Source organism: Petaurus breviceps, unplaced genomic scaffold (assembly GCF_028583685.1).
Source record: "Petaurus breviceps papuanus isolate PSGF00001 unplaced genomic scaffold, PetGlider_PUasm1.0 91133, whole genome shotgun sequence".
NCBI classification, from domain to species: domain Eukaryota; kingdom Metazoa; phylum Chordata; class Mammalia; order Diprotodontia; family Petauridae; genus Petaurus; species Petaurus breviceps.
The window spans coordinates 22404095-22429793 of record NW_027187419.1 but is presented as its reverse complement, the minus strand read 5'-3'; the positions used below and the strand labels follow the sequence as shown (position 1 = coordinate 22429793).

The 25699-nt window shown below is 38.6% G+C and overlaps 1 protein-coding gene across 1 annotated transcript in view; it reads left to right on the top strand.

The window, feature by feature from the left end:
* The window catches only part of CNTN5 (contactin 5), a 1715246-nt gene extending 1700171 nt beyond the window's left edge, over positions 1–15075 (top strand). The window contains exons 24-25 of the mRNA XM_069080670.1: positions 7793–7961; positions 13095–15075. Coding sequence (XP_068936771.1) covers positions 7793–7961; positions 13095–13198 — 273 coding nt within the window. The 3' untranslated portion in view covers positions 13199–15075. The remainder of the gene's footprint in view (positions 1–7792; positions 7962–13094) is intronic.
* Positions 15076–25699: the final 10624 nt, after the last annotated feature.

The window sequence follows — 25699 nt, the reverse complement described above, 5'->3', positions numbered from 1 at the left end:
AACAATTGTCAGATTGCACTAAAGACACATTCTGTGGGCTGAAACAGTTAACATAGCTTCGTGAAATGAAGAATTTGTTCCAGCAGTAGGATCAAGCCTGTATTTAAAAGCACATTATACACTGTTTCTAATATAAACTCATTTGCAAAATCTTATGAAGGATAGAGAAAAATTATGAACAGTATTGCCTCCTAAAAAAATTGAGAATCAATGAAGGGAAAAACAAATTTACTGAAAGTTTGGCATGAAACCCAATTAACCCTTATCAACCATAAGATCATATATATAAGGCAGGAAAGGACCTTAGAAGCCATAGAATCCAACTTCCTCATTTTACAGATGAGAAAACAGAAACACAGGTCAAAAAAATTTGCTCCAGCTCACACAGCTAATGGCTAAGGAATGTGACTAGACCCTGCTCATCAAGACATAATGAGGCTTAAAGTCAAGACTCCAACAGAGCAGAATTGGGGGAGCTAGTTCTCATTCTAGGCTAGTCCTACTCGTTCCAGGGTTGAGTTCAAACTCTTTCCAAATGAGTATAACATTGCCCTGGGCCAAAATTTCAACCGAGTTTAAAGTTGGAGCTAGTGAGAACTATGGACAAACTATGGAGCCATATACCAACTCAACCCTTAAATTATACATGACTTAGCAAGAAGTCAGTTAATAAGTATTTATTAAACACCTACTGTATGCCCGGCACTATGCTAAGCACTAGAGCTACAGATAGAAGCAAAAGATAGTTCCCACGCTCAAGGAGCTCACAATCCAATTGCCCAGGAGCCAGCTCAGGGAACTCACCAGAGTGATACACCCAAGAGAGAGGCTATATTTTGCAACGAACAATATAAGAACATCATGGGAAGACATCAGAGACCCTGCAGCACTGAAGATATAAGTTGTCTGCATGTCTTCCCCCTATGTAGGGTCCTCATGCATGACCTCTATAAATGCTTACTCTTCTTTCTCAGTGTGTATGCCCTCAGGGATGAAGAGTATGCCCTAAGTTTATGGAATAGTGATAGAATGTAAATCTTATCATACTACTCCAGTAAATGCCTTTGCTCTAAGCTAACTGAGGTCTCTGGCTGCCTGTAGAAAGGTAAACACATCTATGAGAGCTCATGGGCTATAGTTTTAAGAGTGTGTTCCCACAAAATAATTTGAACTCTGGAGTGGTCATCCTCCTGTGTCTCTAAGTTAGTAGACTCTTGGGGACTACATATTTTTCAAAATCAAGTTCAAGAGTAAGACTTGTGACTAAAGGCTTATAGGTTACACAGAAGACTCAAGCCCACACATTACGAATACTTTCTTCAAGAAAATAATCAGGTTCTAGACATGTAGAGACCAAACAGTATCACAAAAAAAAAGAAAGAAAATGATAACAGATAGAAAATTACTTCTTGTTTATGTCAGTCATTCCTGAATCAGCTGTTTCTAAGCAGACCACCATTTTGTCAGAGCAAAGATGAAAATAATATAAAGATAGAAGAGTGAATAAAAATGAAAATCATTTATGGCATATGATTGGAAAACTTTAAGTTGCTGATCCTACAAAAAATGCTATCTAGATGGAAAAAAGAACATCAACATCAATTATAATAATAATTATATGAATGGCTAACCAGTGAACATCAGTTGCCATAAATACAAGATCAAAAGAGCCTAAAATTGCCTTGGCAAATATTTAAGAGATATGACAGCCATGAGCAACCCCAATTTAAAATATAAAGCATACATACATACATACATATATGTACATACATAGAAAATGGACAATGAGTTGTAGGGTTAATGGAATATAAGACTTTCCCTGTCCATTAATAGGCCTATGTGACCACATGTTTTCCTTTTTCCCTTGGAACATGGGCCATGTGCCCAGGTCTAAAGGTACACAGTATTTCAATCATAGATGTCTTGCTGCTTTGAACTTCAGCTCAGTTCACAGCTGTAACACATCCTGAGTCACATAAAGCCCATCAGGTGATTCAGGGAGATTTATATTTTCTTAGGGGAGGAACTTGCCTAAAGAGAAGCTTGCTTAGGGGAAGCTTGTTTATGGGGAGGCTTGCTTGCAGGAAGCCTTTCACACCTTTTGGCACTGGGCTAATTAGGCACTGAATCACTGGATTGTGAAGCCTTCTGGCTCTGAGCCTATTAGCTGAAAACTATATATACTGGAGATTGGTATTTTACTTTGGAGCTCACTTATGGGAAGAATATTTCTTTGTGGGTAGCCGTTGAGAAGCCCCCCCCCCCCGCCCCCCCAGGCTTTGAGAACCCAGATGTTGGTGCTCCTGATCTGGTGATTATGTATCTAATACTTTGTTTAGACAGTTGGAACTATCTATTGGATGTCTGTGCTAATTTCTCTGTTTCTCTGATTGTACTTTCTCCACGTTCAGGGTGCTGACCCTTCCCCTGAACTAATGAATGACATATATGTTTAATTAAGAGTGGATTGGTAACCGCTGTGAAGCTGTCTTTCCATTAGAAAAGCAGATCAAAGAACCTGTTAGCAGCCCACCCTGTGTGCTAGTGTGGTTGCCACTACACGAGCTAGGCCCAGCTTTAACAGGAGATCTATCTAGCTAGCTAGTTTGCCTTTGCTGAACTTTGAAGTTTCTTCAATGAACCCAAATACCTCTCTGTAATCTTAATGGGATTTAAGATCTTTCCTTCCCATTAATAGGCCTCATGTGGAGCCCATTAAAGGAAGCTTGCTTAGGGAAGGCTTGCTTGTAGGAAGGTTTTCACACCTTTTGCTAATTTCTAATTAGGCACTGAGCCATGGAGGGTTATGATGCCTTCTGGCTCTGAAAAGTGTATATATACTCTAGTTGGCATTTTGCTTTGGGGGGACCTCATTTATGATAAGGATCTTGTGATTCCCTGGTCAAGATTCTGAGTGGCCATATGTTCAGAGCTCCCTGACTGCTCAGATGTAAAGGCTCTCTCGATCCAGGTATGTATGTAAAGTGTATAGCAATATTGCTTTGATTCAGGCAGTCGGAGCCCTACCTGTTGGTCTTTAGTTCTCTGCTTGTATTTTCTGTTCATATTTTCTCTGAAGCTCAGGGTGCTGACTTTTCCCCTGAACTAGTGAATGTAATTTTTAAAAGATTGTTGACCGCTCAGGTATTTCTCCTAGCAAAGCAGATCTAAGAACTGTGCTAGCAGCCATCCTGGTTGTGCTAGTGTGGTTGCCACTATGCTCCCTGACAAAAGGCTCAACTGTTTAGTGCCAGTATCATTCCAATGTCATTTCAAAGGCTGCAAGTTAAAACGCTACAATCTCTGAAGTATTAAAAATAATTAAGAATTAAAAATGAACATTACCTGGAGGGCAGTGGAGAGGCGCGATGCAGCAATACATTACACAAAGACATCACAAAAAGGAAGTAAAGGAAAGGATGTCATACAAGAAATGTATGAACAAAAAAGAAATTGGGCCAGTCACATGGAGAAACCTAGGAACGACCAACAGAAAGCATGTCTGCTCCACTGGTTTCCTCATAGTATTGAGAGAAGGTGGGGAAAGCTCCCCCAACATGTGGAGGGATCAGAGTCACACAAGATAGAAGTACATGGATGTGCAAAGTGGTAGACCAGAGTCACATAAGATGGACACACATGGATGGACTGTGAATTGCCTTGTTGGAGGGAAAAGCCCACATCAAGGAAATCACAGATTAAACTATATGTCCATGAATCATGGAATACCACAATTGCTGAGGAATCAAAATTGTGAGTCATCCACAAGGCAATCAGTAATACATGCTAGACAAAAATGAGCAGCAGTATTTTACCAACAATAAATTACATGGAAAAAACTATAGACAAAAAATACACTGAAGAGGGATATGTCTGTAAAGGAGTTGGTCATGTAGTAAGAATGAGGGATAGCAGATGGAAAATGATTATAGATAGTTTATTGGTACCCACGTAATGGTAAGACATGTTGCATGAACTCTATTTGCGGGATTAGGGGAGGACACAGATAAGAATAACACAAGATGAGGGGTATACAGGTTGTGATCTGTACTGTTAGAGTATCCATAGTTGCCATATTCTTCTCCTCTGTTCCTTTGTACAAACTGTCCCACATGCCTGGAATTCACTCTCTCCTTACAGAATCTCTAGCTTTATTCTAAGCTCAGATCAAATGTCAAACCCAAAAAAAAGCCTATTCCAATTCCCTAACTATCTATGATTACCCCTTCATAAATTGCTTTGTATCTATGTTGTGTATATATTTTTTGCATTTGATTAATTTTCTTCATTATTATAAACTAGTTTGTTGCTCCATACTACCTTCCCTTAAAACTAAGTGGCTCAACAGAGATTCCAGAAGACCTAATTTGAAACATAGCCTCCAACACCTACTAACTGTATGGCCCTGAACAAGTCCCTTAACTATCTGCTTCAGTTTCTTCAACTGTAAAATGGGTCATTGTGAGGATTAACAAGGATATTTGCAAAGTACCTGGCATATAGTGCTTAATAAATGCTTAATCTCTTTCCTCTTCCCTCCAAAGTCAATTTACCACTAATAATTTATGAAACCAAAATGCCATGTTAATACAACTATGTTTTGTTTTGAGACGTTCTGTACTTTCTGCCTTCAGCATATCTGAAGAGTGGCTTGGATTTAAGGGTCTTCACCTCTTGTTGGCATTGGGGAAACAATGAAATCACTTCAATGACTATCGGGTATCTGCTATGCACAAGGCATTGTTACTTGTATAAGGCTTTGGACACTTTCCCCAACCCCACCTCTGTTCAGGGCAGAGGCTGAGTCACATCAAGAGCAAATCCTGAACAAGCTCCAAGGAGCTGATGAAATAATCCTTCTTACATGAGGGCTCAAAGAAAAAGATTGCAAATAAAAAATCAGTTCCTGGCTATTTAGAGCCAGTATTAGGGAAAAGGCTGACTTGAAGATTTTCAGAACATCGTTATTTGGAAAAAAAAAAAAAAAAAGGCTAAAAGCAACCTAAATAAATATTAAAAATGGAAGATTGGTTAAATAAATTGTGGAATGTTCATGTAATAGAATACCATAATTGAAGTAAGACCAATAAGTATGCAGAATATAAAGAAACCCAGAAAGATCTTTATGAAGTAATGAGAAGTTAAAAAAAACACACACATAATTCCCACCAAGACCACTTAAAGGGGAAATGAATCGGAATAAATTTACGGAGAAAGAATCCTAATACAGGCTTAGAGAAAAGTTATGCCATCGTATGCATTGAAGCTAATTTGTTCAATGGCATCAGATCTTCATTACCTCATTTAGGCTCTTCTTGGCAAAGATACTAAAGTGGTTTATCATTTCCTTCTCCAGTTCACTTTACAAAGAAGAAAACTGGGGCAAACAGGGTTAAGTGACTTGCCCAGGGTAACACAGCTAATAAGTGTCTGAGGTCAGATTTGCACTCAGAAAGATAAGTCTTCCTGCCTCTAGCCCTAGCACTATGTCTACGGCACCACCTTTGAAACTACCTTATTTAAATGTGAATAGTTATAAAGCATATTGTTTTGATGCTTAATGTTAAGTTTATAATGTTTTTGGGGGGTGACTTTGTTTTAAAGAACCAGGGAGACAAGGAGCGAGGCAGACTGGTAAAGGGGGGAAAGCACTGGCTTTGGGTCAGAGGACTGGTTCAGATTCTGCCTCTGATGCTACTTGTATGACCTTCCGGGGCCTCAGTTTCCTTATCTATCAAATGAAATGGTTGCACTCTTAGGTCCCAGAGTCCCTTCTAGTTCTCATGGCCAGCTGAGAGGGCCACAGGTGGGAGGGAATGTCTGAAGTCAAACTAAGATTAGAACCAGAAATTACAGCAAAATTTGAGAAAGGATTAGGGAGATTTAAGATCCAGGGCTCAGGCAGCAACAACCAAGTGCTCGGTAAATAGTAGAAAAGTGAGCTTGACAAAAATGTCTCTCTATTTTCCTCCCACAGTTGCTTTTCATGCAGGTTGTATGTGGCTGCACCCCCACCCACCCTCTGGCCCCATTGCCTTCTCAAAGTCCCTTCACCTGGTAAACTCACCTCCACTGAGCTCCTTGTTCTCCCTAGCGACAGGGCAGGTCTAATGCATTACAGTTTCTCTAAAAAAGAAGAAAAGTCATTTTTTCTCCAGGGTGGGATAGGATAGGAAGCAAAGCTTTCCATAATAAAAATTACTGTTTGTTGTGGAGGAACACATCCACGGTAAGAAGACTTTTTCCCCTTCAGGCTTTTGAGGTAACCTCTTACTATTGCTCACATAAAAACTTAAGTCACATCGCTTTTGTGAGAAAAGAATAGTCTGGAGAAAGGGAAGAGACTAATTATCTACTCTCAGTATTTGTCGTCTATAATCAACTGCAAATTACTTCTGAAAGAAAGCTATTTGGAGGGCCTGGTTGAGCCTGCTAAAACTTTTCCAAGTGTTAGGGGATGGGGGGAGGGAGGAAGGCAGCGACAGACAGTAAGAAGGGGATAAAGGATGTTGTTGGCTCCCATTGGGAAGACTATAAGGTCTTCCACTGACCTAGCTCTAATTTGAGCTCCAGGAAGAAAAAATGAGAAATGTGATTTCTTCAGGATTTCTTCATAACCACAGTGGGAGGTATGGAGTGGGGAAGGAGATTAGAGAGAGGAGAAGGGAAAAAAGGAAAGAAGAGAGACATTCTGAAGAAAAATGGCCTCATTTTGTTCAAGAATTAGCACGCCTTTAAAAATTGGCAAACTAAAATAAAATTTCGCCTTATAAATTATGCTAGTAGTTCTAACATGTTATCTATACTTCTCAGAAAGACTCACCCACTCCCACACTGTCACACAAACTGTCACACATCCTTTGCACAAACTGTCCTCGGGGCCTGGAATGACCTCTTCTGTACCTCAACCTCTTGGAGCCCCTAGGTCTCTTCAACACTTAACTCAAGTGCGACTGACTCCACCAGGTCCTTCTGGATCCCTCTAGTTCTTAGCATGCATTCCTTTCCACCTAAATTACTTGGTATACATTTCATATTTATGTATCTGTGCACATTTCATCTCCTCTGGCTCTCCCCTCCTCCCCCTGCCATGATTTAAGTTCCTAGCATCCCAAACCCTTCATAACCTAGCCTCTTCCTACATTTTCAGTCTTCTTATGCCTTCCTTCCCTCCCCCCTACCCACACGACTTACTCCATGACACAGTGACACTGTGCTCCTTGCTGTTCCTAGAATAAGACAGTCCATGTGTCCATGTATTTTCCTTGACTGTCTTCGGTGCCTGGAATTCTCTTCCTCCTCCTCTCTATGTCGTGGCTCTGACTTCCTTCAAGTACCTGTTAAATCACACCTTCAGCAAGAAGCCTTTCCTGAGTCCCCTTAATGCTCAAATCTTCTCTTCTTGGTTATCCCAAATTTAGTCTGTATCTAGCTCGTTTGTTCATAGTTGTTTGCATGCTTTCTCTCCATTAGCCTGTCACCTTGTTGAGAGAAGGGACCGTCTTTTGTCTCTTTTGTTTTATTTTTGTCTTTGGATCCCCAGTACATAGCAATATACTTAGGTGCTTAGATTTAGAGCTGGAAAAGATTTTAGAAACATCAAGTACAGTCCCCTCATTTTACAGATGAAGAAACTGAGGTTGAAAGAGGTTAAGTGACCTGTACAGGATCATACATCAATGAGGTTTCAGGTTAGGATTTGAACTCAGATCTTCCTCATTCCAAATCCCACATTCTATCCAATGAACTGCCTTGCTGCTCTGGGCATTGAAATCTATATTTCTATTTACAGGTGTTTTATAGGCAAGAAGGCCACAGCAACAGTCAGGTCATTGAAACACAGAAAACTCAAGCAGTGGTCCTTCTCCCTGATGTCGGGGTTTATATCATTGAAGTTCGAGCATTCAGTGAAGGGGGTGATGGAACAGCTAGCTCCCAAATCAGAATACCCTCATATTCAGGTAAGTACTGTCGAACTGTCGGTTCAACTGTTAAGTCTCAGAGCTCAAGCTATCATTCATCTTTCTAAACTAATACATTCTCAAGTAAGCTGTTTATGTTCCTGCTTCTTTGTTTTAGATCCATACAAACCTTGTTAGGGTTAGCCTGGGTATTTGCTCCTGGCTATAGCTGCCAATAATACTATTAATATAAAACTGGCAATGTTTAGCCTGGAAAATAGATTAAGGAAAATATAGTCCGCCTCCTAATACTTGAAAGGCTGTCATGTGAAAGAGTGATTGGAGCTATTTGGTATAGCTCCAGAGGGCATTAACTAGAACCAAAGTACAGAAATTACAGGAAGTTCAATGTTGACTTAATAGCATTCAGATCAATTCAATAAACATTTATTAATCACCTACTATATTCCACGTAAATTTAATTCAAGGTACTCTACTAGACACAGTGGGTAGGAAAAAAAAATTTCTTGCCTTTGAGCAGCTGACCTTCTAGGATAGAGGGGGAAGGTTGGGGTGGGGGTTAAGATATATGCATGGATACATGAATATAAAGTATATACAAGGTAATTCAAATTTAATTCCAAAGGGAGAAGGAACTGATGGAGTGGGAGGGGAAGAATAGAATGTAAATGAGGAAATGCCCAATATAGAAGATGGCACCTAATCTATATGTTTTGCAGGAAGCTAGGGATTCTAAGAGATCAAGGTGAGAAGGCTGCCCATTGCAGAGATGGAGATGAAAACAAATCAAAACATGGAGGCCAGAGATTGAATGTTGTGTCAGTCAACTAGTATTTATTAAGTGCCTTCTATCCTCTCCCCTTAAGCGTGTATAAGGAAACAGCATTGTAGGCCATGGAAAGGAGAGTTGGTTGTTAAAAGAGAATAATATGAAATAAGGTTAGGGAGTAGGTGGGATTCAGATTGTGAAGGACTTTAAATACCAAGCCAGACTTCCTAAGAAAGAACTTCCAAATGATTAGAACTGTTCAAAAATAAGATCCTAGGTCTATTTTAAAGCTGGAAGAGTCATTATATGCAGTCCCCTCATTTTACAGATGAAGAAACAGAGACAGAGTGGTTAGGTGACTTTCCCAGTGTCACCCAGCTAGTAAATGTCCAAGGTATTCTTTAATTTAGTCCCAGGCTGTTTGGGGATACTTTCTAAGAGAGTGAGTTCAGCAGTGCTACAAGTGTTCAAGCATCTGCAACAGGAATGTTTCAAGGAAAGTACCTGCATTAAGTGGGTTAGTCACTTTTAACATCCTTTCCTACCCCTAAATTCTGCAGTTCTGGGATTCTAAGGGAATAATTTGGAAAAAGTCCCATAGCTTATATTTTTCTCGTATTTTAAAAGCTTTAGAATTCCTGTCTTGGAGAACAAAATTTTTGTCAACACAATAATCACCATCACTAACTATATTAGTTTATGCCCTCAAGATACTTTTAGTCCTTTAGCTTAGGTCATCAGCACACCCCAAACACTCTCTAAGCCATAACCTCTTAGCAGACTGTGCTGGCCCATTTACTGAACATTCTATTGTATGGCTATGTAGGGCAAATGATTAAATCTTTCTCTATTGTAAGAATGCAGTTCTACATATACTTTTCTCTTCTGGAATCTTTCCAATTTTTTCTCAAAAATGTGGACTCCCATAACATCTTAGATCAGCTAGAAGCATGAAATTTTAGAGCTGCATGGGCCTTAGAGATGTGATAGTATAATTGCCTCATTTAACAGATGTTAAGTGATTTGACAAGACAGTTAGTGGCAGAACTGAGACTAGAACCCAGATTTCCTGGAAAGCCTCAGTGGCTCCCTATTGCCTCTAAAATAAAATACCAACTGTTCTGATCCGCTTTTTCAGCCCTTCACTGTCTGACTAGTCTCCCTTTCCATGCTTATTTCACTTTTCCCTACTTCAGGAACTCTCTGTTCCAGCCAAATTGGCCTAGGTACTCTTCCCACCACATGCCATCACATTTCTCATGTAGGTACCTTTACACAGGCTGTCCAGCATGCCTAAAATGTGCCCTCACCTCACCTGTGCTTCTTAGAATTCTCACCTTTCCTCAAGATTCATCTCAGGTCCTCTTCTATACAAAGCCTGTCCTGGTCCCTCTAGGTGTTAGTGCCTCCCTACTCCCCGAATTATGTTGTATTTACATGTTGCTTTGCAAATAGAATATAAGCTCCTTAAGTGTTTTTTCATTCTATCTTTGTATCCCTTATGCTTAATACAACACTTTGCATGGTTTTTTGGGTTTGTTTGGACAAGGCATGTGATATAGTTTATCATTGTTGGGAAGCCACAATGACAAATAGCCTCTGCAAAGGCACATAGACACTCTCTGCAACTTATAATCATAGGCACTATGGGACTAATCATAGAGAACACGGAACACTGAGAGATCAGCTGATTTGTACAGCCTTCCTAAGTCAGATGTGGCTTGAACCTGGGTCTTCCTGACTCCCAGAATAGTGCTTCATCCAGGCAACATTGCCTCTCAATGCCTTTCATATAGTAGGCACTTAATCTACACACTGGCTCATTAGCTCTGTCTTTCCTCTATCTATTCATATACACATATATGAAGGGGAAGGGCTGCATATGTAGATATATATATATATAGATATCTCTATATAAATTGTGTGTATATACATATTATGTACGTACATTTATCCATGTATATGCATATGTATATCTATAAAAGGATTGTGTATATACATTTATTTATGTTATATACATGTGTAGCAGCAAGCACCCCAAGCGTCCTCAGGGTTTGCAGCTACCACAGGTTCTTGGATCTGCTTTGTTAAAGGAAAGCAACTCAAAATGGGTTAACAAGCTTACTTTAATCAGTCAGACATATATCATTTACCTTGTTCAGGAGAAAAGGTCAGCACCCTGAACCTCAAAGTATACAGGCATAATTATCAAGACAGAAACATCAAGTAGACAGATTTCCAAACTGTCCAACCATTACATCCATACCCAATCAACATCTGGGTTTCCACATTCTGGGTTTTTCAAAGCCGGGGGACTCTCAACAACGGCTTCCCAGAATTCAGATCAAATCACAGAACACTTCTCAAAGTGAGTCCCAAAACAAAGTTACACATCAGGGCTTATATAGCCTTCTCCTGGCTCAGAGAATGTAACAACCTTATTGACTCACTGGCCAATCAAGAAGTATCTACTGAAAAACAAGCCTCCCACCCCAGGCTTCAGGTGCACATTAGCCTAGGGGCAGGGAAGATCTTTAAAATTTACATTTCCATTACAACATGTTAGGTATATATGTGTGTGTAGGCACACTCACTTCTTGAAATTCAGAGAGATAGAGAGAAATATTTTTATAAATTATCACATGAAATGATCTACTAAGGGCCTCACCAGTGTCAGATATAGGGGATGATTATTTCACATTTCTCATTTATTAAGCCTGTGAAAAAAAGAAAAAAATACTTCTATGAGGCTTTGGTTTCTTGATTTTCTTTTCACACACTGTTAGCCAAACTCTTCACAACATCACTATCTTTGCACCAATTGAAACAAATATAACATTTCCTTGCTATTTTGATGAATGCTATTTCAAATAAAAGAAGCTTCCCAGATTTCCTGTTTCTTGTTCAAGTTAAAGGGAAGGTGTGCATCCAAAAATAAATCAAAACTATGTGAGTACAATTAAAGTCTTAACCAAATCCTATAAACTTTAGCTGGCCTGTTAGCTTAACTGTTGTTAGAGGAAGTGTCTGTCAAATCAGATCTGAGGGCTTAGACTGCTTTTAACTAAGGCCAGTGACTGCCCCAGAAGGTATATGGGTTTAAAAACATTACTGAATTTAGTGACTCACAGTGGAATGGAGAGGGAGACAGGTCATGTCTTTTCAGGTTAGCAATTTAAATAATTGGAGTTGATTGGTCATTTCAGGCCATAATATAGCCCCATGCAGTTGAGATCTTATTTAAAAAAATAAATCCACTCCTTCCTGAAAGAGTAGATTCCTTTTTGCAAAATTTGACTTGGAGCCCCAGTATTTAAACTGATTGCATTGCTACCTTCCATTCCTTCAAGCACCTTTTTAACTATTCACCTACAAACTGATTGCTTGACTGAACTGGCTAAGTTATCTGGTTATTTTGACAGTGACTTTTTTGTTCTAACTCCTGAGCACTGAATTGTCATAATTACATTTTTAATTAAATGGAGGATATTTTTGATAATATTTTGGTTTTCCCCAATTACGTGTAAAAACAATTTTTAACACGTGTTGTTTTTTTAAGTTATGAGTTCCAAATGCTATTCCTCCCTCCTCCCTCTCCCTACCCTCTATGAGATGGTAAACAATCTGATATAGGTAAAACATGTGCAATCATGCAAAACATTTAGGATTTTTTTTTAAGTGAGAACCCTCTTACTCTAAATTATACTAGCCATCTTTGCTCCTTTGCACAGTCTCCTGTGCCCAGAATACCCTTCCTCCTCACTTTCATCCCTTAGAATGCTGAGCTTCTTCTTTCAGAAGGTTAGCTCAAGTACCAGCTCCTATAGGAAGCTTTTTCCTGATTCCTACTAATAATGACTTGAGTGGTCTCTTTCTGTTCATACCATCCTATGGTTGCTTCTCTGTGTACCTATTGTATCTCTGAGTAGATTGTAAACTCTTTAACAACAGAGATTGGGATTTTTTTTATCTTTTTATTCCCAGTGTATTGCACGTAGTAAGTGATCAGTAAATGCTTGTTGATGTAATTGAATTGATATTTCCAAATTATTCGAGTCTTTTTTTTAATAAGTCAGGTCTCAATGATCTCTGCAACATTCCTTTTCATCAAGTATTTCTGCCCAGCTACAGTTTTGTCCCTACCTTTTATTCTACTTGTATACATCTTATATGTACTAGAATGTAAGTTCCTTGAGGGTAGGAACTATTTTTGCCTTTGTCATCCCAACCCTGTTACATAGTAGGTGCTAAATAAATGCTTGTTGACTGACGAACGTGGAGTTTCCCATCACAAGATTTATTAGAGCTGGAGTTGCACTCAATGAGTTTACTGAATTAAATACCGTTTGCTACCCACAAACATAGCCATGACCTATCCCTGTGATGCCTCTTTGTTTCTACAGGTGGAAAAATCACAAGTGCTCAATCTTCTCTCCACATCTTCTCAACTTCTTCATCATCAGTAACATTGCTCCTGGCATTGATAGTCCCTTCAACTTCATGGTGAAGATTGCAGACTTAATGTTTTTGTTTTGCTTTAGCTTGATCACATCAGTGGATGGAGCTTTATGTGAGTTGGAGAAGTTGGAACCCTGAGCAAAGCTTAAAAACCCTAGAACTACCCATGGTGCACTTAGAGGAGTGTTGGGAGGGGGGGAAATGTTACTTATTCATCAGGTTTTCTCTTCGGTTTTTGTAAATGTCCTCAAATAGGGGAGGACAGTTCTTGGCCCAATAAAAAATATGCAGATTGTATGTAATGAACTTTTGTAAGCAAAGGTAATTTCTGTCAAATGTATTCTTTACTTTTTTAATAGGTTTGAATTTGATTTTGTATCTGACCCTGAGTATGTGCCATTTGTTTGTTAAAGCGGTGGTGTCTAGTACATCTGTTTAAAAAAAAAAAGGAAGAAAAAAAAAAGAAAAAGTGAGGGTGAATGGTAAAGACTCTGAATCTAGTGTTTCTCATTTTCCCTAAGGCTGGCTGTTGCAATCGACAAACCAGTGGGAGAGAAGAAAAATAGTTCAGTTATGTTGCCCATTACAGGATAAGTACAGGAAATATTTTCTGGAAAAGTATATGATTGCATATTGAAATAGTCAAATTTGTCAATCTGCTGTTCTGTAAGCATTTCCAGAGCAAGCTATTAGAGCAGAGTTGGGCCTTGACATAAGTGCAAGGTAAACTGAAGAGGGACTAAGAACGGATTGTTTTAAGTGCTATTGTCTTTCATCAAGTACTGTATTATTTAACTGAAAATGAAGTCAAAGTTTATTTTTAATAGCAAAAATATAGTTTGACCTCACAGAAAATGCACATGCCAACAGCTAGGGACACTGATATGTACTATAGATTCTAACTGGGGAAAAAATTAAATGAATACAGCATAACCATTTCTTTTTCCATCTAATTACCTCCCTTTTTTGTTTGGTTTTGTTTATTTGTGTCTTCTCATGAAGATCCTTCTCTGGACAACTAAAATTTATCATGAAAATATAGATACTTATATGTTTTATATGGAAAAAAATAATTTGAATATACCAACTCTAACTAGATTATTTTTGGACAAACCTGTGCTCCACATAGCACTTACCAAGGCCTACCAATGATTCAAAGTAGCAAGATTTCTTAGGTTGTTTCTTAAAGTTCACCCACTTTTTTTCCCCACACATTGACCATTGCCATCATCAGGAAATTCAACAATTTCAGTCAACCACAATTTTTTATTCTATGATGATGAAGGGGGTAGCAATCTGCATTTGAAAACTCACCTTTTTTCATTTCAGACATAATGAAAAATGTTCCTTAGTAAACAATAGGACCACAGAATCAGAATTTGAGAGTTAGAAGGGACCGCGGAAGCCATTTCATCCAAACCATACAGAAAGACTGGATGAAAATATTCTCTTTGGTGGATTGGTCCCACTCACATGGAGATTTGTCTAGGTTGAGATCCATAGCAAAAAGAGAAAGTGAGTTTCAGTAAATGTGCCAGAGCAGGCCTGAGCCAGCTACTGTTTTTTAGCTGATGGGTATTTGAGGCCCCAAGATGATAGTTTGGGGTATTTTTGCCTAGTGATAAATATGCCCATTCATTTTATATCTTTAAATGAATAATAAGGAAGCAGAAAAGGGTTTGATCTCTACTGAGCAACACCAGATAAGAGATCAATAAGAAAGGTGGTGGGGATGGAAAGAGGACTTGTGTTCTCAAACCTCCTGAACATCCCTGCCCCCCCTCCAAAAAAAAACAAACAACTTTGTTTCAGGTACTCATTGTTTTGTTTTTGGTTTGGTTTGGTTTTTTGCAGGTTGTTTTCAAGCCAATCCCAACCAAGCAAACAGTCATTAGTCATTTTAAAAAATATATACATGTTAATCACCAGATTATTGTGGATGAAAGACAGATGGCAAGCTTCATTTTGAGGATCTCTGTGATCAGATGGCACAAAGGCTTCCTTGAAGGACTCCTTCTGGAAAGGTTCATGCTCATCTAAGGTGGAAAGGAGGACAGGGCAGGGAGATGCATATAATGACTATCAGTTTCAATGATATTACTTAATGAAGCAAATGAAAAAAAAAAAGCCACTCTTTTCTTGGTTGGCCGACCAGGCACTTTCCCACTGTATGAGGTAGCTTGCAGGAGTAAATTATGTTTATAAAACACATACACACATACCATGCACATGGCAACAACATACTGATTAAAAAGAGGGCAATAATAAGAACTCTTTTTCTTTATTTCCCATAGAATTCTTTGCCAGTCTTGGCCAATCAGACACATTCATGGTCAAATTGTTACCAGTGAACATTCTAATAAAACGTCATGCTCACAAAAATCAAATTGAGTTTTACATCCATTAATCCAATATAGGGGGCATATGCGATAGATCGTATTTACACATGGAACTAAGTTTCTGATGATGTCCTATTCTTGCAGGGAGCAGTGATTAGATGTTTTTATTCAACATGGACAGAATATGTATTTTGCATTTACAACCTATGAATAAAATATGTTTTAAATGTTTATGGACTTATGTATTATGTTTATTACTTTGTAAAAAAAAAACAGGACAATGGTCCCTATCTCCCTACATTATTTTCCAGCTTCAATCCTGAGCTTTTTCCTGGATGAGATTGTAACAGTGCAGTCTTATGTCACTAAAAGAGACTGTATTTTTGTATAATGTCATATGAGCTATTGAGAAACTACTCATAGTCAATTGAAACTCTGTGAAAGCAAGTGTTTGCATACCAAAATGAACGTACTATAGAGCCCCATTTCAATCTGTTAGATATATTGTATACAATCTGTATATATACTATATATAATGGTATATACTATGTGGAAGGCACAGTCAAATTATAGTTCTGTGTACTGTTCTTGTAACATTAGATCTTTTTAATAAATAATTCTCTTTTTATTGACTTTTATCTTCTCTCCTGTCAGCTACCTTAAGAGTGTTATTCATTTCCTATAGACTACAGCATACACATTAGTGATAAACACATTTTTGGTGACATTTTCACAAAGAAAATGCTGGTGTTAGATGGAGAGGCCCTGATACATATAAATGATACATCATCATTTTTAACTCCACTTGAAAGGTCCGTCATGATGATTCAACACCCATATTTGAATCATGTCAAAATACATAAGGTAGAACAACAAATGTACATACAAGTAGAATCAACATCTCAATGAGGCAGCAAGGTGGCACAGTGGATAGAATCAGGAAGGCCTGAGTTCAAATCCGGTCTCAAATACTCACCAGCTATGTGAGGCTGGGCAAGTGGCTTAACCTCTGTTTGTTCCTCCAACTGTAAAATGGGGATAGTAATAGTACTCACCTACCAGGGTTGTTATGAAAATCAAATGAGACAATATTTGTAAAGCACTTAGCACAGTGTCTGGCACACAGTAGGTACCATCTAAATGTGTATCCTTTCCCTTTCCTTCCCCCTTTCCCATTGAAGGAACTTGTAGCTCAGTTTCCTTCTCATTTCATAAAAGTAGACATAATAGCAATAATTTATACATATATATATCCATTTAAGGTTTGCAAAGAACTTTTTTGTGTTATCTCATTTGATCCTCACAATAACTCTTTGAGGTAGGTGCTATTTTTATCCCCATTTTGCAGTTGAGGAAACTGAGTCTGAGAGAGGTGACATTCAGGTAGTGTCTGAAGCAGGATTCAAACTCGGGTCTTCCTGACTTCATTAGGACATAATGAAGAAGCATAGGCTCTGAAGTCAGAGAATCTAGATCCAAATCTTGACTCTATACCTTATTCTCTGTATAACCTTGGGAAAGTCACTTTGCCTCTCTAAGACTCAGTTTCCTTAAATGTAAAATGAGGGAATATGACTGAATGATTTTAAGATCCCAGAATCATAAATTCTTCCAGTTGGAAGGAATGTTAGACATCATCCAGTCTAAACCATATCTGAAGAGCTGTCTTTTCCAGCTTTACAGTGTATTAGCATGTGTGGCCATAGTGTTCATTAGAAATAGCCCACCAACGGTTGCCCCAGTCATGATGAGACGTTAATGTGCTGCAGATCACTAGGGCCTCCACAAAAGTCCTACCCCAATGTCTTGCCACAGTGTGGCAATAACCTGGGCTTCTCTTAAGTCTATGCCAGAAAAGCACATGCTCTGGTGAGCCTGCTGGCCTACTGTATAAATATTATTAAAGAACCACCATATCCACTTGTGAAGAAACTTATCACTGGGGAACTGGATGCCAGGTACTGACTTTTTTTGGTCCTAGCAATTCATGAAGACTATTTATAGAGGCATGAAGATTATGTGATTGGCATTAGCAGATGTTCCCCACAGGTGGGGAACCTTCAGCCTTGAGACCACATGTGACCCTCTAGGTCCTCAAGTGCAGCCCTTTGACTGAATCCAAACTTCACAGAAGGATTTGTTCTGTAAAAGTTGGACTTAAAAGGCTGTACCCAAGGACCAAGAAGGCCACATGTGGCCTCAAGGCTGCAGGTTCCCAACCCTGTCCCACACTGATGAAATCGTGGATCCTTGAAGTAAAGAAATAAACACCTTGTTGGTGTCCCAAATAACTGTAAAATAGGCCTAAAACCTGTCAAACAGATAAATGTAGACACATTCCTGTGTCTTGGTCACAATTCATACACACTTTAATATGACACCAGATAAAATATGATAGGGGCAAAGAAGAGTTATACAAATGTGTCTGAGAAATTTGAGGAGGGAGAGATCACTTTCAACTGGGAGATGAGGGAAAATTTAATAAAGGGGTAGCACCTAAACTGGGCCTTGAAAGAAAGTGGCAATCACACACCTCCTGACAAGAGATGATAGAAATAAAAAACATGGATTTTGAGGACACAGTTAATGTTGGAATTTGTTTTAACAGATTATGTAGATATGTATTAAAGGATTTATTTTTTGTTGCATTTTTTTTTTAAATTGCTCAGTACAGCTGTATGACCTTGGGCAAGTCACTTAACCCTGATTGCCCTACCTTCCCCCCTCTAAAAAAAAAAGCAAAAAAAATTGCTCAGTAGGGAAGGAGAGAGTAGGACGAACAGATTAGTAAAAGATGCTTAAAATAAAAGAACCAAAGTTTTAAAAAGAAAGAGAATGCCAGGGGTGGGGTCTCGGGAGAGGTTGTGGTAGAAATATAGGCTTGCAAGCCATCAGCATAGAGGTAATGAATTCCTTAATCAAAGTAAAACACTCTGTTGGCACATTTCATCATTTGTTTGATAATCCTGCTAAAATAGAGGTGCACCTTTAAAAAATACACATTGATAATACCACATGACAGCATGATAAGTTGAAATAAAATTCCTGCAATGGCATATTGCTATGGTCACCTAAAGCTGACCTTAAATTCCAATTATTAAACTTGTTATTGTTTTCATTTTATATTACATCCAGATATTCCATAAGTTATGTGTCAGTTATAAGAAAAGGACCATTTGGAAAAGCTTAGTATATTTAGCATAAAGGAAAGCACATTTTTTTCTGCTTTAAGCCATGATCATTATCTTCAACTATTTAGTGGGTTCTCATGTAGAATTGGGACTAGATAGTCTTCTCGGCCCCTGAAAAAAGAGGTAGGGACAATGGAAAGATAGTATTATGTCAAGAAAAGTCAGTCATTCAACTAACATTTATTAAGTGCCTACAGCTAAGGCCTGATTATTATGAATAATAAATTCTCAGTATTCACACTGCATATTTCCAAGCCTATAGCTAGCCTACAGTTGACTATTATAAATAGTGAACCCTCTGAATTCACCTTGCACATTTCCATTGGGCTGGAACCAATGACCATATTATTACTTCAAATAGTGGAGATTCAAATACATGCAACCACTTTGGGGGATTTGAACTAAGAGGAACCTAATTGTACTTACTATATACCAGGAACTAAGCTAAGCACTGGAAAGAGCATGGGATTTGAAGATAAGTTTGGATTCCAGCTCTACCAATATGGCCTTCAACAAATCATATAACATTTCTGGAACTCAGTTTTCTCATTTATGAAGTTAACTATATTAGATTAGGCGACCTCCAAAATCCCTTCCATCTACTGTGACCATAAAGTTATGAGAAGATGATAGATTTTAGCTCACTACCAGATCAATTAGAGATATCACCAAAAAAAATGGAACAGGCTACCTTAGAAAGCAGTGAGTTCCTTGTGACTAAAGGCCATTGGGCAGAGGGTTATATTGCCATTAATCAGTGATGTTGTAGTAGGCATTCATGCATGAAGGAGCAGGCATAGATCCCAGCCCATGCATGCCGTCTTGTTCCGTGTCATTCTTTCCTTTGTCCTCTCTAAAAGAGACGAGAATAGAAGTTTGATGGGCTATAAACTCCTCAAGACAAGGGATAATTCCATTCTTTGCATTTGTATCTTATCACCTAGCACAATGGCTGACACATACAAGGCATTTAATGACTGCTTATTGATTGATTAATTGATAAGTTTTTCACAGTTAGCTGGCCCCTAATGGCCATGGCAACACATAAAACAGAGGAGATGCTGATGCAATTTAACTTCTCTCAATCCATTATTATTTAACAGTATCTACTAGCTCAGTACAAGATAGTTTTTGAAAGTGAACTGAAATAATAGTCATGTATATTTGTATATATCTCTGGAGGTATAGGGGACTCTTCATAAGGAAATTCCCTCCAAGAATATAGATCAGCAGCTGTTGTACAACTTAGAATCTTTGAGAAATGCCCTGGGCTACTGAGAGAAATGATTTTCTCAGGTCAAATAGACATTATGGGTCAGAGAAGACTTGAACCCAGGTCTTCCAGACTCGAAAGTCAGTTCACTTCTCTCTGTTGCTCGTTAGTTCTCAATTTTGAATCAAATCTAATGTCATTTATGAGAAGAATCATATATAGTTACTTGCTTTTTATCAGATTATTATTATCTCAGTCAATCAATATTTTTAAACACCTACTATATGCTGGGCACTGTGATAAGCACTGTGCCCTATATTCATAGCAATTACATAGTTGGTCTATTTTCTACCTTGAGGAGGCATCCATGGACATAGTCTATGTCAAAATCAGAGACATTATATTGCTACATTATATATGAAACCCTGGCCGGAGTTGATGGTCCTTTAAGAACAATGTACCACACAGTTTGAGGAATATTGATCTGTTTAATGAACATATAATTATGATTAATTTCATTATTGCTATTATTTATTATTATTATTGCTTAAGCAGTGCATGGCATTGCATGACAAAGGGATAAGGTACAGAAAGCTGCTTTCTTTGGGTTGGCACTGCTTATTATCATTTGACAATGGGCCATTAGCCTGGCACTGGAACAAATCATTCTCATCACCATCATCATCATTAACTACAAGTATGTGGTGCCTGTTTATGTAGCCTTGTTTTCTCTTCCAGAGAGAGTGATTTAGGCAGAGATGACTTCTGCCCTCTCAAAGCTCACAGCAGCTTACCAAGATCAGTATCTCACTCTTGAAAATAAGTAACATTTGAGAGAGTGCCAGGGTACCCAGGAATAAAAAAATAAATGAAAAGGCAGTATTTTTTCTTCACGCAGCTATGCTCCTGGAATGCCTGGCTTAATGGGGAAAGAATGTCTGATGGCTCAAGGTTTTTATTCTAGACCTGAGTTTTCTGACTCAGAGAGCTGAAAGCCTTGCCAATTACTGCCAGCAGCAGTTTCTGAGACCTAGTTTGACTCTGCCCATTTAATGAACAAAATCCAATCAACCACCCTGTTAGCAAAAATAGAAAATGCCTGCCAGAATGATAAATAACTGATTGCCAGTGGTGATTAGCATAGCACCTCCAGAGGAGTGCCTGCCTCCTGTTCAACCCTGACTGGGCTTCCTTTAAGCTTCAGGCCACCTAAAGTCAGCTTCCAGATCTATCCGGGCCATCCCACCAGCTGGGATCCTGCCAGCATAGGCTCATCAAGATTCACAGGCCCAGATTCACAGGAAAACAGGTGGCAAACTCTTGCTCCACTTACCTACTTTCACTAGGAAAAGTAATTGTCTTCTGCTTTGCCTTTGGTACAAGCATAGACATCTTATGAAACCGGCCTTTGGCTCATTTCTGACAAATTCCAGTTGTATAGATGGGCCTAATAGGAATGAAGTGCTCTTTCAATGGCGTATCTGCTGCATTAGAGAAACAAGCAGTCAGTAACACAATTCCAGGACACCTAAAGTTTCCCATAAGAAATAAAATTTAAAATCCCCCTAAATCCTACTAGGATCCAAAGACAATTGTATATATAGGTCTTTCTGATCAGGTAGCTAGATATTGTATAAGTTAGATCATTCTGACTTTTAAGTGTTGAGGTGGAAAGAAACCTACCACAGAGTCCCAGGGGTTCTCCTCTTGAACCTCTTACAGTGACTGACTCGGAAAGCCAATAAGTCTCAGAATTCTTTTATCCTCTGCTAAATCCAACCAGTCCCATCATGTCCAGAGGCCTCAGAAATATCAAATAGGCCAGATGCTGCTGAAAAAGGAAATGACAGAGGGAATATGGACAAGGGAAACAGAAAAAAAAGAGCAATAGAGAAGTCCCCCTACTCTGGCAAAGAAAAGATTAGGCTCTTCTTATGTCTCCTACTATTAGTTGATTGTTTAGGTTTAGTTTGATTTTTTTTAAGTAGATGCTGATTAGTGATGTCACTCCTGAAATAAGTTTACATTGTATCAAAAGGACAATCATCCAAACTTTATCTTGTTAAAGCCTCTCCTTGCATTCTTTTTAAATCTTTGAAATCAAGTTTCCAAAGGTAGTCCACATGAGTGGGTTTCAGATACAAGAACATAGGCAAGTACACACTTGAATATAGGCAAGTACACAATTGCCACAATTACTTAATGGACAAGGCTGAGCTTCAGTCTATTTGTATAGCTGCAAAGAGTCCATGGCAAGGCTCAGTGAGTGAGTAGCTGAATTCCTTTTGTTTTTAAGAAACCTGCAGGCTGTTCTTGGCCATCTGTAGCTACCTAGCCATCACTATCTCGAAAGGCTGCTGTGAAGATTGTTGGAAGAAAAATACTAGTTAAAGCTTTATAAGGCTATATAAATCAGACAAGCGCAGGAAAATAAGGTAGAAAAGGAAGTTTGTTATAACAAGGAAGGCATACATGTTATATGGACCAAGCCCTGAGCTCCAGTCCTAGACTGCTTTTAAAAATGAATTTTCATAATAAGAGAAGACAATCTTGATAGGTTCACATTTCTGAAAAAGATGGGCAAGAGTTGTATCGGAGCTGAGTTTCAGAGCTGAGTTTACAACCCAGAGAGGATGCTGATTTCTAAAGTGGATCAAAGCACCTGAGACTGATCTTTCCTTGACATGTACTGAAGTCCTTCTTAGTGAGAAAGCTGTCATACACCTGTGCAGCACCCCCTTTCTAAAAGAGGGCTGTCATGTATACCTGTTAAAGGGGGATGGGAAATATAATTCAATAATTTCCCCATTTGGTACTAACCATTTTTATGGTGTAGCACCGTAATTGGAGTTATATTGCTCCTTTGTCCTCAACTTCATCATTCTAATTTCTGTTGGGTGTAATTTGGGAATTGGCTTGGGAATCAGTTCCTTGCACCAAGGGAGGCACTGTAAGCACAAATAGGACATAATCACTATGAGGACACACAAGAGAAAAGCCACTAACAGATACCTTAGCCATGAAAGATTTGTACCTCAAAACATATCTGTAGCTGAGTGACTATTCAATATAGTAACTCTGCAGGTGTTTAAATGGTATGGTAACCACCTTTCACACATATACCCTTTTATCAAAGCCTTCCTTCCATGAAGCATTCTACTTTTGGGAATAGAGTCATCTAGAGATCTCACAAAGGGTCTTGGGACTCCGTAAAAAATACCGTGTCCAAATTATGACCAGAGAATGTGAACTACAAGGGTCTAGGATCCTTCATTGGTATTAATACAAGCAGAAAAGGCAACAGGTCCATAACACACACACACACACACACACACACACACACACACACACACACACACACCCAACATAACAAAGTCACAATATGTGGAAAAAAAAAAGAAGCCCAGTGTAGCTTCTGTTAAGCTTTAGGTGACCATAGCAATTTGCCATTGCATGATTTTTATTTCAGCTTGTCAGGCTGTCATGTAGCATTATCAATGTGTATTTCTTAAAGGTGCAACTCTAGTTTATTTTAGCAAGATTATGAAACAAATGATGAAATGTGCCAACATAGTCTTTTGCTTTGATTAAGGAAATCATCACCTCTAAGCTAATGACTCCTAAAACTATACTTCTTCCACAGCTTCTCCCAAGACCTCCAGACCTGTAATTCTAATTGTCAGTTGGTGAGCTCCACTTGAATTTCTTGCTGATACCTCAAACTCCACGTGTCTAAAAACTCAAGTTGCTATGTTGCACTGTAACACCTTATCCCTAGACTTCCTTTTTTAGGTTATTGGCACTACCCCCTCTTTTCAGGTACCTAGGTTTGTAACTTTGAAATCTCCTTTGAATTTCTTTTCTTTCCTATAGTCTACACCTAGTCAGGTACTGACTGTGATTTTTACTTCCACAATATTTCTTGCTCTTGGCTCCTCCTCTCTTTTCCCAATTTTCTCATAACCAGCCATGATGGGGGAAACTCCCTTAGCTCAATTTGATTCCAGGTAAGAGTTGTAGTAAATAGCCAATAATGCAGTAAAGTTCTATATTGTTCATAAGGGACCAAAAGCCAGGTTCAGATTTAACCAGGTGGGAAATTTTCCTGTTCATACAGGAAATGGCACAATGGGAAAACTGAGTCAAGAATGTCCTACCATCTTTTATGCAAGGTCATTCCCTCAATTTTCCCAGACATAGACATCCAATTATAGCAGTTCTCAGACCACATTGCCTTTGAGGCAGCTCATGGCATTTCCTTTGAATGGTGGACTATTGCCCTTGTGACAATTTGGACAATCATACCCGAAATCAAAATGTAGAATAATATGAAATTACCCTTTCAAGAGATTTTACCTCAACTAGCAAAATTTCATTAGTCATAACCCAGAAATAGGATATTATTAGTTTTTTCATGTTTCCCTAATGGTTAAGAATGATAAAAATAAATGAGCATATTTCATTTATCCTTCACTTATAAATTAAGAATAATCACTTTTTGGAGTTTCACAAATACAGTGAATACTTGATAGTTGGCTCAGAACCCACAGAAAATTTCTGGCTACTATAAGTCTCAGACCAAGAGATAATCATATTGGCTATTAACCTATTAAGACAAAATATAATCTAAAGTCAAGTGTAACTAAGTTGGTTCAAAGATGTAACTTCAATACATACTAATTCTTAACAGACACAATTTAATAATTTTCATAAGTAATAGCCAAGTAATCTCAGATGAAACTAATTCTTCACTATAATAAAACTTGTAAATTTCCCCACTTTGGTTGGGTTGGGAGAGCTTGTGATTGGTGGATTCTTTCAACCTCTATTTTGCCCTCTAGTTCTAAAACACCAGGGCAATTTTCCTTGAGACTTTCTTGAAGGATGATTTCTAGGTGGTTTTTTTTGATCATAGCTTTTAGGTAGTCCAAATTTTTAAATTATCTCTCCTGGATCTATTTTCCAGGTCAGTGTTTTCCCCAATGAGATAATTTCACATTGCCTTCTATTTTTTCATTTGTTTGGATCTGTTTGATAGTATCTTGATTTCTCATAAAGTCACTAGCTTCCATTTGCTCCAATCTAATTCTGAAGGAATGATTCTCTTCAGTGAGCTTTTGAGATTCTTTTTCCATCTGGCAAATTTGGTTTTTAAGGAATTCTTCTTCTCATTGCCTTTTGAGCCTCTTTTGCCATTTGAATTAGTCTATTTTTTAAGTGTTATTTTCTTTAGTCAGGTTGTTGACTCTCCTTTCATAATTTTCTTGCATAGTTCTCATTTCTTTTCCCAATTTTTCCTCCACTTCTCTTATTTGGTTTTCAAAATCCTTTTTAAGCTTCTTTATGGCCTGTAACCAGCTTGTATTTTTTTCTTAGAAGCTTTTGGTGTAGGAGTTCTGACTTCACTGTCTTCCTCCTCTTCCATGCTTTGATCCTTTTTGTCCCCAAAATAGGAGTCTAATGTTGGATTCCTCTGTTTGCTTTGCTTCCCTTGTTTACTCATGTTGCCACTCAATTACTTGACTTTTGGGCTTTTTGCCACAGTAGGACTCTCCTACCAGACAGCGGAGCTTCGTACCAAATTCTGGGGTTTTCTCACCTGCCGAAGGTATTAGTTGGGTGCCCTCTCTGAAACCTCCACATGCTCTGGCAAGCTGGTCACCCACCCCAGGACCTCCACCCTAGACCACAATCCAGATCCAAGCAGGTTAAAGCAAGAGCAATTACCCATCAGACTGGTCGCTTGGTCCCCCTACAGTCTGCAGTCCAGGAGCTGAAGCTGCCACATGGCAGTGGTGCACGGCTGT